Source organism: Mobula hypostoma, chromosome 26, assembly GCF_963921235.1.
Source record: "Mobula hypostoma chromosome 26, sMobHyp1.1, whole genome shotgun sequence".
Classification (NCBI taxonomy): Eukaryota; Metazoa; Chordata; class Chondrichthyes; order Myliobatiformes; family Myliobatidae; genus Mobula; species Mobula hypostoma.
The window spans coordinates 5,004,452-5,020,448 of record NC_086122.1 but is presented as its reverse complement, the minus strand read 5'-3'; the positions used below and the strand labels follow the sequence as shown (position 1 = coordinate 5,020,448).

The following is a 15,997-nucleotide window of genomic DNA, read 5'->3' as shown; positions in this document are numbered from 1 at the left end:
GTCCACACACCTTCTCCCATGTCCCAGTCCACACATCTTCTCCCATGTCCCAGTCCACACATCTTCTCCCGTGTCCCAGTCCACACACCTTCTCCCGTGTCCCAGTCCACACACCTTCTCCCATGTCCCAGTCCACACATCTTCTCCCATGTCCCAGTCCACACACCTTCTCCCATGTCCCAGTCCACACATCTTCTCCCGTGTCCCAGTCCACACACCTTCTCCCGTGTCCCAGTCCACACACCTTCTCCCATGTCCCAGTCCACACACCTTCTCCCGTGTCCCAGTCCACACAGCTTCTCCCATATCCCAGTCCACACACCTTCTCCCGTGTCCCAGTCCACACACCTTCTCCCGTGTCCCAGTCCAAACACCTTCTCCCATATCCCAGTCCACACACCTTCTTCCATGTCCCAGTCCACACACCTTCTCCCGTGTCCCAGTCCACACAACTTCTCCCGTGTCCCAATCCACACACCTTCTCCCGTGTCCCAGTCCACACACCTTCTCCCGTGTCCCTGTCCACACACCTTCTCCCATATCCCAGTCCACACAACTTCTCCCTTGTCCCAATCCACACACCTTCTCCCGTGTCCCAGTCCACACACCTTCTCCCGTGTCCCAGTCCACACAGCTTCTCCCATATCCCAGTCCACACACCTTCTCCCGTGTCCCAGTCCACACACCTTCTCCCGTGTCCCAGTCCACACAACTTCTCCCATATCCCAGTCCACACAACTTCTCCCTTGTCCCAATCCACACACCTTCTCCCGTGTCCCAGTCCACACACCTTCTCCCATGTCCCAGTCCACACATCTTCTCCCATGTCCCAGTCCACACATCTTCTCCCGTGTCCCAGTCCACACACCTTCTCCCGTGTCCCAGTCCACACTCCTTCTCCCATGTCCCAGTCCACACATCTTCTCCCATGTCCCAGTCCACACATCTTCTCCCGTGTCCCAGTCCACACAACTTCTCCCATATCCCAGTCCACACAACTTCTCCCTTGTCCCAATCCACACACCTTCTCCCGTGTCCCAGTCCACACACCTTCTCCCATGTCCCAGTCCACACATCTTCTCCCGTGTCCCAGTCCACACACCTTCTCCCATGTCCCAGTCCACACATCTTCTCCCATGTCCCTGTCCACACACCTTCTCCCATATCCCAGTCCACACACCTTCTCCCGTGTCCCAGTCCACACACCTTCTCTCGTGTCCCAGTCCACACAACTTCTCCCATATCCCAGTCCACACAACTTCTCCCTTGTCCCAATCCACACACCTTCTCCCGTGTCCCAGTCCACACACCTTCTCCCATGTCCCAGTCCACACATCTTCTCCCATGTCCCAGTCCACACATCTTCTCCCGTGTCCCAGTCCACACACCTTCTCCCGTGTCCCAGTCCACACACCTTCTCCCATGTCCCAGTCCACACATCTTCTCCCATGTCCCAGTCCACACATCTTCTCCCGTGTCCCAGTCCACACACCTTCTCCCGTATCCCAGCCCACCAGGGGAGAGCTGAGCAGCCAAGTCTTCTAAAGTGCAAAAATTCAAAGTAAATTTATTGTCAAAGTACAAATATGTCACCATATACAACCATGAGATTCATTTTCTCGTGGTCATACTCAATAAATCCATATTAGAGTCAATGAAAGAGCACACCAACTGGATGTTCAACCAGTGTACAAAGACAACTGTGCATATACAGAAAGAAAGAAAGAATAATAATAAATTAGCAATAAATATTGAGAACATGAGATGAAGAGTCTTTGAAAGTGAGTCTATTGTTTGTGGGAACATTTCAGTGAGGGGGTGAATGAACCTGATAGCGTGAGTCCTGAGGCTCCTGTATTTGGGAATCCTTGTGCAGAACAACCTAAAGGTTAAGTTGCAGGTAGAGTCAGTGGTGAGGAAGGCAAATGCAATATTAGCAGTCTCTTCAAACGGTCCAGAATATAAGAGCAAGGATGTGATGCTGAGGCTTTATAAGGCACTGGTGAGACCTCACCTTGAGTATTGCGAAGAGTTTTAGGCTTCATGTAAGAAAAAATGTGCTGGCATTGGAGAGAGTCCAGAGTCAGTTCACAAGGATGATTCCGAGAATGAAAGGATGATATGAGGAACGTTTGACGGCTCGGGGTCTGTACTCACTGGAATTTAGAAGGGTGAGGGGGATCTCATTGAAACCTTTTCAACGTTGAAAGGCCGAGACAGAGTTGATGTGGAAAGAATGTTTTCCATGGTGGGGGAGTCTAGGACAAGAGGACACAGCCCCAGGATAGAGGAGCATCGTTTAAAGCAGAGATACAGAGAAATTTCTTCAGCCAGAGGGGATGAATTTGTGGAATTTATAACCACAGTCAGCTGTGGAGGCCAGGTAATTGGGTGTATTTCAGGCAGAACTTGTTAGGTTCTTGATTGGACATGGCATCAAAGGTTACAGGGAGTAGGGCTGAGGAGGGGAAATAAGGATCAACCATGATTGAATGGTGGAGCAGACTCACCGAGCCAAATGGCCGAACTCTGCTCCTATGTCTGATGGTCTTGTCTTCTATTAAGCCTTGCAAAAGAGTATTCCAGAGACTGGTCTTAAAAACAGTCTTTAACTGTTCTCACTGTGAAATTCTGGCCTTGATGATGTTTCTGCAGGAGATCAGCAGGATATATTGGTGCAGATAACCATGAGGAGAGGGTGAGCTGATCAGCTTGGAGACCTCTTATGGCATGATCAGCCAGGTTGAGATCAGTATGAACATAGTTCCATCGGCTCTTCTGAGTTTCTGGATCCTATTAAAAACATGTCACCCTCTCCCTGGGGCTTGTATGCAAACTTGGCTCATTTATCACTTTGTACATTGAATACTATTATAAACATGTAACCCTCTCACTGGGACCCATATGCAAACTTGGCTCGTGAGCTAACTCTGCTAACAGCCAGACGACTCAATGGTGAGAAGGCCACCTTTCACAAACAATATACATCTAGGGTCGGTATGATTTGGGGTTAAACCAAACAGGTAAGTTGGGATGTTCTGATTAAGGAACATTGATTGTTGTGAATGCTGAGTAAATACTGCTCCATGTAAAGTTATCGCTTGCCAGAAAATTAACAGAGCATACACCGGCATAAAATTATAAAGAAATATACTGAACAAATTTACAGTCACGGGAAATATAATAAAAGGGCCGTTTACTGTTCAAGCAGCCCAATGTGCACATAAACATTGGAGCTCATTTCTGGAGTTGACGAGGATATCACTTTCCTCACACACTGAACCCACACTCTGTGTGAACGACACCAGCAACAGTCTGAACCTCCCTCGAAGACCAGCTCAAATGAACTGGCTCTATCAGGAGTATTGGCACTTCTTCCTTGGAGCCATTCATCTCACAAAGCACTTCTTACAACGAGTCTCTCCCAGAACAGCATTCTGTGGCATCTTCCTTGTGCCCCACTCAGCAGCTCCCACCCAAAGAACCCAAACCAGACGACCGTCCTTCAGAAATCTGATCCTGCCCAGCTCTCCCGAATTTCCACTGGGCAGAAAGTTACAACACGTACCAAGACAATCCTGACTGGCTGACACAACATTCCTCGGTTAACCAACATGGTAACTTACCTTTAGCTGAAGCCAAAACACTATTATTAACAGGATACACAGCTTTTGCAGAAAACTGCTAAAATAAAAATACCTAACAGCATAGCAGCAGAAATCTTAACCAGGGCATTACAGATATAAACATAGAGTCTCCTTGTCTCATTAACGATTTACCTTGCTATCGGTAAACAATCTGATATCATCTTCTGTGTCCAGCTCTTCGGTTATCATCTCTGCCATCTGAACTGTTGAACAGCAGCACTATGTTCAAACCTCGGTATGGGGAGATCTGGAGTGGGAGCAAACTTTGTCTTGACCAGGATGAATCCATTTTCACTATATACAGAGGTTCCTCTCTCACAGGGTCAAAATGACTTGAGCATCCATTCTCCAGGACAGTCGTAAGTGTGGTGACAGTAGGCTGATGAGCACTATCGAGGCAGACTTCACCCACCACCACCCAACCCAGGTCAAGTCATGGGGCATAAGTTGCATTGTGCCGACCATTGCACTCTTCATGTACCTTGTGTGCATGGATGGTGTCTCTGCCAAGCAACAGGGGAATCTCAGCAGAAGAGTGCAGTTGGGGGATCTTGTCCACTATGTCTTAAGATGTGAATGACCACGTACAACTTCAGAAGTTGGGATTTCATCTCTGTTGTTGGGAATATGGTCGTACTCAGTGAGGGTTGGCAAGTGTAAGCAGACCTCACCTCCTAATGGCTCCATGACAAATCCACTGGCTCTTCGACCAGCAACTTCTGATGTTCCAGATCATGTATTCAGAGTGTATGGGGAAACAGAACTTCCATGACACGTTGATTTCATCATCCAGATGCTTTTATCTTTTGCTCAAGATGTCCTTAGACCATAAGTCCATAAGACATTGGAGCAGAATTAGGCCATTCAGCCCATCGAGTCCACTCTGCCATTTCATCATGGCTGTTCCTGGATCCCATTCAACCCCATACACCTGCACTCTCACCATATCCCTTGAATTTATCAACCTGCTTTGAATATACCCACAGACTTGGCCTCCACTGCAGTCTGTGGCAGAGCATTCCACTGATTCACCACTCCCTGGCTAAAAGAATTCTTCTTCACCTCTGTTCTAAAAGGTCACCCCTCAGTTTTGAGGCTGTGCCCTCTAGTTCTGGATAGCCCTACCAGAGGGAACATCCTCTCCACATTGAACTTATCCAGTCCTTTCAACATTTGGTAAGTTTCAATGAGATCACCCTGCATTCTTCTAAATTACAGTGAATACAGGCCCAAAGCTGCCAAACGCTGCTCATATGTTAACCCCTTAATTCCCAGAATAATCCTGATGAATACTCTCTCCAATGACAATGCACCCTCTCTGACAAAAGGGACCCAGAACTGCTGACAATACTCCAAGTACGGTCTGACTAGGCACAAAATACTGGTGGAATGCAGCAGGCCAGGCAGCATCTATAGGAAGAGGTACAGTCGACGTATCGAGCCGAGACCCTTCATCCCAAAACATTGACTGTACCTTTTCCTATAGATGCTGCCTGGCCTGCTGCGTTCCATCGGCATTTTATATGTGTTTCTTGAATTTCCAGCATCTGCAGATTTTCTTGTGTTTACAGTCCGACTAGACATATTTTAGAGCAATATTTGCCTTGGAAGCCATTCCCGCATAATTCTGTGCATGAGGAAGTAGCTAAATCTGATGGATTCTCAGCTGACTCCTGGCCGTGCTCTGCAGTGGGTGTGCTGGAACCAGTGGTAACCCAAGGTGGGGCCCTGAATGAAGTGCTGATACGTGCTGGTCCCTGTTGCACACATTGCAGTGTGTGGGAGCTTTACAGTCTCCTGCTTGGTGTGCTGTTGAAGCACAACATTTGAAACATTGAGTGTTCCTTGAGAAAGTGTCTTTGGTCTACGAGTGGTGTTTCTCTGAATCGTCTGCATTTCCTGAATGGTAAAGGTTTCTTACGGACAGGGCATTTCTATTGAGGCTCATGACAGAGTTTTCTTCTGCAGTTTTGTTGACGTAATAAGGCTTCTGGTTTTCCATGCCTTTGCTGGAGACCTCTCTTTGAATGACCTGTTACCGGAAGTGGAAAGCATAAAACTAGGGTCACCTTTCATTTCTGCGTGGCGGCCGGTGAGTCGCACAAATAATGAAAATGGCTGATAGCGGACATGATGTTTCATTTCATACTTGAACCCTTCAGTTATCCACTTTCCTGCATATTCACTTGTTTCTCCACTATACCATTTATTCCTCTTGCTGTGTCCATGAAACTCAGTCCTCGTCAGTAACCCTTGTTTTTTGCAGCTTGCAGTTCCAACAACAGATCTGCAAGCTCCTGGAGCTTCTGCGGTTCATTGTGTGAGAGCTTTGGAAAATGATTGAGTCTACTGAAGAGAGATTCTTTGATTGCCTCTGAGAGTGATAGCATTTGTCCAGCCTCTGCCACAATACTTGTAAACCCTGAGCTGGATTATTAATGTGAACTGACCAAACCCTTCTTGCATGTTGCAGTGATTCCCTGCTCAGTCTGTCCATGTCTGTGCAGATGGGATTGGCATTAGTAACAACTCTTCACTGAGGTCTTTGCTGTGGTGGTTCTGCAGAAGAGGGTGTCGTGGGTCTTTGCTGCTGTTGACCTTGACTGTCAATACCTGGACACTGTGTGAGACATTTTGGTTGATCTCTCCTTGTTGAGCTGGAGCACTGACCTTTTCACGGCCAAAATATATTTGGACATATCCTTTTGTAAGATGTTCGGCTGCTGTGATGGCAAAGCATAACTGGTGTTAGTCTGGTTGGTGGGGTGGGGAGAAATCCTGTCTTTGGGGGAGGATGAAATTCATCACCTCCCTCATTCTCAGGTGCTGACTGTACAAAGTACTGATGTAAACACTGAGGCCAGTGACAGTTCTCTGAGTATTGAACGGCAGCAGAGTTTGCTCCACCCCTCAGTTCCTTCCTACAATTGACTGACCGAGCTCAGCAGAATATAAATTGCAGCCGTTTGTGCCCAGGGTACTGGATGCACCTGAGGTGAGGCTGGCCTGTTGGAGACGGATCACAGTGAGTACCAGAGGGACTATCTGGGTGTTGCTGTCACACACGAATGGGAGTTAATTGGGGATGCTTTGTTTTAACAGTCTGGAGACAGGATGAATTACTTCATTTCCATTGTGTTCATGGTCTGCATTTACCTGCCAGGATCTGACAGTGCAGGTATGTACTTGTTCTGATTCAAAATATTCCTGTGTGCAAACACCATTCAAGGTGCATCTTAGCACAGTGGTACTGAGGATCACGAGACATAGGGGCAGAATTAAACCATTCAGCACATCCATTCTGCTCTGCCAGTCCATCATGGCTGATTTATTATCCCTCTCAACCCCATTCTCCAGGCTTCTCCCCATGTGGGGCAGCAGATCCCAGATTCCATTCCCAGTCTGCACTGAGGCATCTGACCTCATCTTGTGTCCTGAGATTCCAGGTTCTCCCCCAGCTGGTTAGTTACTACAGGAATGGGACACACACATTTCAAACCCTTGCTGGGTGTGAACCAGTGTTCTGCATGAAATCATTAGCTGTAGGAAATGAAAAATGATAACTACAGTGAATAATCAACTCCCAGAGGCTGTTGTTCTTCATTAGACTGAAATTATTGGGATCTTTTTAAAGTTATTTCCAGTAGTGAAGAATGTCTGGTTTTAGCTGATTGGGGAGGTGACAGTAGGAAGAGGTGACGGGTCAGGTAAACTGGAACAAGATGTATTATATTTTGATCAAATGCTGAAACAGTCACTTAATTGTCTTCAAACCTTCTGGTCAGAACCTGTTTCTTCAGGTTGATGAATGGATCGTACATTGAATAGTACAGTGCAGTAATCAGCTCTTCATCAGATCTACGGCTGGTCTAAACTGATCACATCTGCCTGTGTAGGATGTGTTTGCCTCTACTTCCTGCCTGTTGATGTGTCGCTCTAAATGCCTCTCAGCTTTGCTATTGTTTGTGCTTCCACTAACTCCCCTCACAGTGCATTCCTGGTCTCTTATGGTCTGTGTAAGAAGAAATTCCATCTCACCAATCTTTAAAATGTCACCATGGTGGAGTGTTCTTCCCTCATGACAGACTGTCAGCTACAGTTCAACCTCATGGAACTGGACAGAATTCATTGGTCTGATCCGGAAACTGCCCTCGTGATAGGAACGGAGTGGGGATAATGAGCAGGTGTAGCTCATCGATGGGAGTAACGAGTGGTTTTGTACAAGGATTATGTTGGTCTGTAACTATTCACTGCACTTGTTGACATCTGATCTGATCAGAGGGAAGGACAAATGAGCCAGTTTGCCAACGACACAGGGTGGGGAGTTGCATTGAATGCAGTCTGCAGAGCATTGGACGAGCACTGGATGCAATGAGGAGACAGGTTGGGCTCTGGGTGGAAACCTCAATGTCCATCACACAAAGTGACACGGAGTGTCTACACTTCTTGCTGCCTCAGTAAAGCAGGCAGTAAAAGTAAAGACCTCTCCCACCCCAGACATTCTCTCTTCTCCCCTCTCCCATCAGGCAGAAGATGTGCCCAGGAGCACATACCACCAGGCTCAAGGACAGCTTCTATCCCGCTGTGATAAGACTATCAAACAGTTCCCTACTATAATAAAACAGACTCCTGACTTTACAATGTCCGTCATCGTGACCCTTGTATGCCTTATTGTTACCTGTACTGCACTCTCTCTGTAACTGTTATACTTTATTCTGCATTGTGTTAGTGTTTGACCTTGTTCTTGCTCAATATACTGAACTGATGAATTGTTATTTAGGGACAGTATGAAACACAGTGACCCTCAGTACATGTGACAACAGTAAGCTAATTTATCAGTTTACAAGTGACTCTGCCACCCGGAAGGAGAAGGGAAGTGAATACATGTGAGCACCCTCAGCTCCAAGACCCCACAGTCCCCTTTGGGCTTCCTCCACCATCACTGGGTCAGAGTCATTCCCAGTGGAAGGGGTTCCTGCCGGCCACTCTCTCCTGGTTTACCCACCTGTCGAAGTGGTGTACGGAGAGTTGCTGCTGTAGCAGGCAAAGAGCTACTTGGTGCCACAGTTGTGAACCGAGTGTGTGGTGGGGCCAAAGGAGAGTGAACTGGTGTGACAAGCCCCTTCACCAGAAGTGCTACCCTCCCTGGACACCTCATACACCCCTCTGAGGTCCATACATCCATGCAATTAGAGACCACCCCTGTTGTATTCCCTTCAATATCACGTTCAGTTCTAAACTCAGCTCCCTATTGCACCATCAGATGGAATCTCTCCCACTGCTACTTCTGACGATGCCTTCCCCACCCAGAGTTCCCCATCCCAGTCTATCAAAGGATAATAGGGGAGAACATTCCCAAAACTTCAAAACTTCCATGGTATACATGGCATTATCTTCACCCATTCAGTCTCCATGTAATTGTCGGACGTTTGGGTATGACTGCCAGGAGTTACTGTGTGGACAAAAGCCACCAACTGGGTTATTTAATTCAACAGACATTGACAGTCCTTTGATCCTGTCCACTGAATGGTTTGGGGTGGTGTCCAACTGAATGACCTCTCTCAGCCTCCTGATAACACATGCAAAATACTGAAGGAACTCAACAGGCCAGGCAGCAGCTATGGAAAAGGTACAGTTTTAGGTCGAGGCCCCTGACATCCTTAAAAGCCCTCTCCTCACCCAGCCCAACGTTACTTCCTCCAGACGGGGATTCCCCCCTTTGATTAAAACCTGTAAGAGAGCCACTGGGTCTAATAACCTCGGTATGAAATTACAGTTGTAATTAAATAGCCCCATTCTCTTCCTCAGTATTTCTACAACACCTGGCTGTCATCCCTGAGTGACCTCCTTCATCCCCTAAGGCGATCAGTAGATCATCTAAGGTTTTACTGTGTCAGGTGCCAGACTGACTTCCCCAAAGTGTGTGCCATGGCTTTATGGAAGCTGTGGGGAGTCTCATCCATGTGTACTGTTGTGACTGTGACCTGAGTCACTGGAAAACACTAAAACTGGTGGTCTGAAGGTCTGTGTTCATCACAACAAGCAGGCACTCTTCTGCAGATCCCCTCTGGGGTCTCTCAGGCTCAATGTACATCACCTTTTATACCCTTAAGATCAAAGGTAACAGCTCATGATTCAATACAATTTCAGTAGTTACAATGACATTGTTTACTTCAATATTTTGGATTGATAATGACTCATTTGAATTGTGTATTACTGTGGGAGACTCCCCCGAATGTTCAAATATCATTACTGGGGCAAATTAATTCACACAGATGGTGTGAATACTTCTGGGGAGAGAGATCCCAGACGCCCAAAACGAATGTTGTCAAGGGCTGTCTCTGAGTACACAGCGACGCCAGATATTGATTAATCAGCTATACCTGTGACCGTGTCTGATGTGCTAAGTGACACCATCAGTCTGGTCTACCATCTTGAACTCAGTCACAATGGTACAAAATAATGTAATAATATTAATTAAAAATCATAATGTTGCCTGGTTTGACGCAGGCAGATGAACACAATCCCACTGTTTTACGTTTTCCTGATGCAGATGACAATGTCTCACGGTCACTTCACTTTGCAAACCATATTTCTCAGCATCCAGTCCCCTGCTGTGGCCAGAAACCTGTGCTTTGTAGACAAAGGGGAGAAAGACAAGGCGGGGGGAACCCAGAGGATGGGCAAGGGGTATAGTCAGAGGGACAGAAGGAGAAAAAGGAGAGAGAGAGAAAGAATGTGTGTGTATAAAAATAAGTGACGGATGGGGTACGAGGGGGAGGTGGGGCATTAGCAGAAGTTAGAGAAGTCAATGTTCATGCCATCAGGTTATAGGCTACCCAGACGGAATATAAGGTGTTGTTCCTCCAACCTGAGTGTGACTTCATCTTTACAGTAGAGGAGGCCGGGATAGACATGTCAGAATGGGAATGGATGTGGAATTAAAATGTGTGGCCACTGGGAGATCCTACTTTCCCTGGTGGACAGAGCGTAGGTGTTCAGCAAAGCCCCTTGTCTTTCTCCCCGGACCTCCTGTCCCATGATCCTCTCATATCCCCTTTGCCAATCACCCAACCAGCTCTTGGCTCCATCCCTCCCCCTCCTGTCTTCTCCTATCATTTTGGATCTCCCCCTCCCCCTCCCACTTTCAAATCTCTTATTAGCTCTTCCTTCAGTTAGTCCTGACGAAGGGTCTCGGACTGAAATGTCGACTGTACCTCTTCCTAGAGATGCTGCTTGGCCTGCTGCGTTCACCAGCAACTTTGATGTGTGTTGTTTGAATTTCCAGCATCTGCAGAATTCCTGGTGTTTGCTTTGTGGACAATGCTGTTTGCAAAGCTGTCCTTTTAACTCCAGACTGATTACTACTTGCAATTGACATTAAGAACTCTGGACTGGTTCTATGTGGAATTAATATCTGCAATGTTCACATAAATATCCAGAATAATTCCTGACATATAAAACAAATTGGGACTTGGGCGCTAATGGGACAGTCCCCTAAAAAAAACAGTGACGTCGAGGACTGTGAGCATTTTATGTCCCAGGGACAACTGTTCAGGATTGTGATGGAGAACTTGCCTTGTGCCCTAATGACTGGGACCCCTAGCTAGGGAGTGCTGGAAAAGACATTGGGGTAAAGGAGATGATGCCCTCTCAGGCCATGGCTGGAGACAGGGATATAATAAGGGAAGATGGTCTAACAGGAGGGGAACATTTTGTGTGAATCATAACGAAGATCAGCACAACAATGTGGGCTGAATGGCCTTTCCGGAGCTGTACTATGTTCTATGAAAGTGAGGACAGCTCAGACCCAATGCTCTGCTTCTCCCTGGGGTGAAGGGTTTATGGATTGTAGTGATCAGTGTAAATGGCTGGCAGGGGTTGGCAACATTCTGGGCTGGCCGTTGTCTGACCTCAAGCCGCTTGTTGATTGGTATTGAGGGGATGATGTTGTTGAACTCATTCGCAATGGTGCAAAATAGCTCAAGGAGTGTTGGCCGGCTTGATGAAGACCAATTCACATCCCTCCATTGTCTTCTGTTTGGTTGATGCAGGCAAGAACATCTCATGGTCACTCCACTTCTCAAACTATATCCCTTGTGTAACCACCCCCTGCTATGGGATGCAGCGTGTGCCCTATAGACAGTACTGTTTATAAAAGCTGTCCTTTTGACTTCAAATCAATTACTGCTTGCAATTTATATGAAGAACTGAAAACTGGCTGTTGCTTAAACGCGATTGGTTGCACCTGTACTATATTCACATAATTCCATACCTTTGTGATTCCCTGAAGGGAAGTCCAGCACATTGTCTATCATACACAGAATTCCAGAGAAACTGAACAGGTCAGGCAGCATCAACAGAGGGAAATGAACATTTCTGGCCAGGACCCTTCTTCAGGTCAAAATGCTGCCTGACCTGCTGAGTTCCTCCAACAGTTTCTGTGTGTTGCTCCAGATTTCCAGCATCTGTAGAATTACTAGTGTCTACTCTGGCCACAAACTCCAGTCAAGTACACGGCACAAACTCATCCTGCTCTGAGCAAAGGGGTTTGTTCTTTCTGAATACTGGTCACCAGTTACTGCAGTGTCCCACCTCACAAACACAGACCATTGGTGACACCTCAAACTGTGACTTAACCACATCTAACTCTTCATGTTTTACAGGTCTGGAAGGGAAATCGGTGATATTTGGAAAAGAAACAAGCAACAGCTATGTCAGACTTTTCCCATCGCCTTTCACTGAATTGACTGCCTTTACTGTCTGCCTCAGGGCAGCCTCTGAATTGTCCCGCGATTACAGTTTGTTCTCCTATGCAACGTCAAGGCATGACAATGAACTGTTGATTTGGTACAGTGCTAATGGACACATCGCCCTGTATTTATACAGCAATATCGCAGAGTTTTCCCTTCCAAAAATGGATGCCTTGCTGAGACACATCTGTGTAACCTGGGAATCTAAAGAGGGTTTGGTTACCATCTGGGTAAATGGGAAACGCTCTTTACAGAAGATTGGTAGAAAGGGTTGGGTTGTGAAAGGTTCTGGTCAGTTTATTCTTGGTCAGGAGCAGGACAGTGTCGGAGGAGGTTTTGACAAACGTCAGTCCTTTGTCGGGGAGATAACTGATGTTCACGTGTGGGATTGTGTACTCGAAGCCAGACAGATTGAGACAGCAAATGAGGGGTGTTTCAGTACCGGAGGCAACATCATCAACTGGGGAACAACTTTCTATAAATCAGGAGGGATTGTGACAATCAAGGACAATAATGACTGCATATTTTAGAGTCTTGGCGACAAAAAGGATACGACTGTTCACAGGAAGCACTTTCTCCCCAAGCCGGTCTTACTGAATTTGACTTTTCATTGTGATCTTTTCTCTCTAAATCAGATGATCAGTAGATATAGTGAAGTTGATTCTGGAATAAAGGGCTGTTCATGTCTGGGTAAGGGACCACTCAGTGAGTCCTTCCAGTTGCTCATCAGCCCTCACTGACTGGGGAATGGCCTCAGACTCAGTGCTCTCTCCCCCTCTCACACACACACATTGTTTGTTGCACCAAGCTTTGGAAAACTCGCAGAATGTACTGCGCCTCAGGTGACTGGGATTGAACTGTAACACTGCTGTTTTTCAGCTTAGTAAATTAGCATCAAAACAAAAATGATCTTGTGTGTGGTACTTACTGTGTGTGTCTCTGTGTATGGTCTTCAGTGAAAGCTCAACTCACTCTCAGTTCCCATCATTAAATCAACACAAAAGACCATTAGACATAGCAGCAGAATTAGTCTATTCAGCCCATCAAACCTGCTCCACCATTTCATTACGGCTGATTTATTATCCCTCTCAAACCCACTCTCCTGTCATCTCCCCATAAGCTCTGATACCCTTACGAATCAAGAATCTATCAATCCAAGCTTTAATAATATCCAATGACTTGGCCTCCACAGCTGTGTGTAGCAACGAATTCCACAGATTCACCACACTCTGAAGAAATTCCTCCTCATCTCTGTTCTAAAGCGATGTCCTTCTATTCTGAGGCTATGCCCTGTGGTCCTAGACTCCCCATCTCCAGGAAACATCCTCTCCACATCCACTCTATCGTGGCCTTTCAATATTTAATACATTTCAAACAGATCCCCCCTCATTCTAAACTCCAGTCAGTACAGGCCCAGAGCATCAAACACTCATTGTACATTAACCCTTTCATTACAGGGATCATTCTCATCAACCTACTCTGGACCCTCTCCAATACCAGCACATCCTTTCTTACATAAGAGGCCAAAACTGTTCACTATATTCCAAGTGTGGTCTGACCAATGCCTTATAAAGCCTCAGCATTAAATCCTGTGATGGTATTGGGTTCACTGTCCACAAAGCCCTAAACTCAAAATAAGATTTCACGTCCTATCCAATATAGGTATCTGCAGATATTCTCACTATCAGAGGCTATATTGTACCAACCTATTCTCCAAGGACTAGCTTACTTCCCTGTCTATTCTCTGCGGTGAGGTCCAGCTGTCAATACCCACTGCTGAGTGATGGATCCCCCCTCCCATCTCTCAGCAGCAACTCCCCTCTGTGGGTGAGCAGCCCTTCTGTAACACTATTGTTTACAAAGCTGTGTTTTTAACTTCAGACTGATTATTGCTTCCAGTTTAAACTGGGAACTGAAGATTAGTTCTTGTTTACAACAAAAAGCTGACTAAAGAATATTCCTTAGAAGTTCACCTTTGTCACCAACACTCTGACCCTTTGGAGAGGTCATGCCACTGTGTTGGACAGCTGAGGTCAGCAATAAGCCTCCTGGCTCCTGGAAAATGAATATCCATCATGATTATCCATGCTTTTTTATTCTAGTCCTCTCGAAAGTAACACTAACTTGTACTTGTCTTCCTTATTACCAGCTCAACATGCAAGTAAACTTTTAAGGAATCCTACACAAGGACTCCCAAGTGCCTTTACACCTCTGATGTCCGGATTTTCTCTCCATTTAGAAAATAGTCTGTACCTTCATTCCTTCTACCAAAATGCCTGACCATCCACTTCCTTACCCTGTATTCCATCTGTCACTTCTTTGCCCATTCTTCTCATCTATCCAAGGGCCTCTGTAGACACTCATATTCCTCAACACTACCTGCCCCTCCACCGATATTTGTTTCATCCAAATCTTGGACACAAATCCATGCATTCCATCATCCAAATCATTGACATATAATGTGAAAATGTTCTGGTAAGATGGTGGCATGTTTGTTCACAACAACTTCTACAGGGTCAACAGAAGCTACTACTGTCCTATGTAAACATACAGTGTCGAGAGAAAGTATTCACCCTCCCTCTGAAAGTTTTCATGTTTTATTATTTTAAAATAATGAACCTCAGTGGATTTAATGTTATGCTGATCAACAGAAAAAAAAACTCTTGTGTCAAAGTGAAAACAAACCTCTACAAAGTGATATAAATTAATTGCAAATGTAAAACACAAAATAGTTGATTGCACCCCTTTCAAGTCAGTATTTAGTAGATGCTCCTTTGGCATCATTTATAGCCTTGAGTCTGTGTGGACAGCTCTCCATCAGCTTTGCATATCTAGACACTGCAATTTTCCCCATTCTCCTTCACAAAACATCCCCACAGCGTGATGCAGCCACCACAATACTTCACGGTAAGGATGGTGTGTTTCTGATGATGTGCAGTGTTTGGTTTGCTCCAAACCTAGTGTTTAGTCTGATGGACAAAAAGTTCAATTTTGTTTTAATCAGACTGTAGAATCTTCTTCCAGTTGACTTCAGAATCTCCCACAAGCCTTCATTCCATTTCTTGACGATGGATTTAACTGTACTCCAGGGGATATTCAGTGACTTGGAAGTTTCCTTGTATCCACCTCCTGACTTGTGCTTTTCAATAACCTTTTCGCAGAATTGCTTAGAGTGTTCTATTGTCTTCATGATGCAGTTTTTGCCAGGACACTGACTCTCCAGCAGTTGGACCTTCCAGATACAGGTGTATTTTTACCACAATCAAATGAAACACCTTGACTGAACATGGTGATCTCCATTTAACTAATTATGTGACTTCTAAAACCAATTGGCTACACCAGTGATGATTTGGTGTGTCATTAAATGGGGGCAGGGGTGAATACTTGTGCAATCAAATATTTTGTGTTTTATGTTTGTAATTAATTTAAATTACTTTGTAGAGATGTTTCACTTTGACACAAAAAAGTCCTTTTTCTGTTGATCAGTGTCAAAAAAACAAATTAAATCCACTATGATTCAATGTTGTAAAACAGTAAAACATGAAAACTCCCTGGAGGGGTAAATACTTTTTATACACAGTGTATTTCTAATGATTA

General features: G+C 45.6%; 1 protein-coding gene across 1 annotated transcript; it reads left to right on the top strand.

Annotated features, from left to right (window-relative positions):
• Window positions 1–6,592: 6,592 nt before the first annotated feature.
• LOC134338098 (mucosal pentraxin-like) lies at window positions 6,593–13,306 on the top strand. Its single transcript, XM_063033635.1, has 3 exons — window positions 6,593–6,672; window positions 6,750–6,825; window positions 12,314–13,306. The coding sequence occupies exons 2-3, from the start codon at window positions 6,762–6,764 to the stop codon at window positions 12,928–12,930; spliced, it is 681 nt and encodes a 226-aa protein (XP_062889705.1). The 5' UTR covers window positions 6,593–6,672; window positions 6,750–6,761; the 3' UTR covers window positions 12,931–13,306.
• The last annotated feature ends 2,691 nt before the right edge of the window (window positions 13,307–15,997 follow it).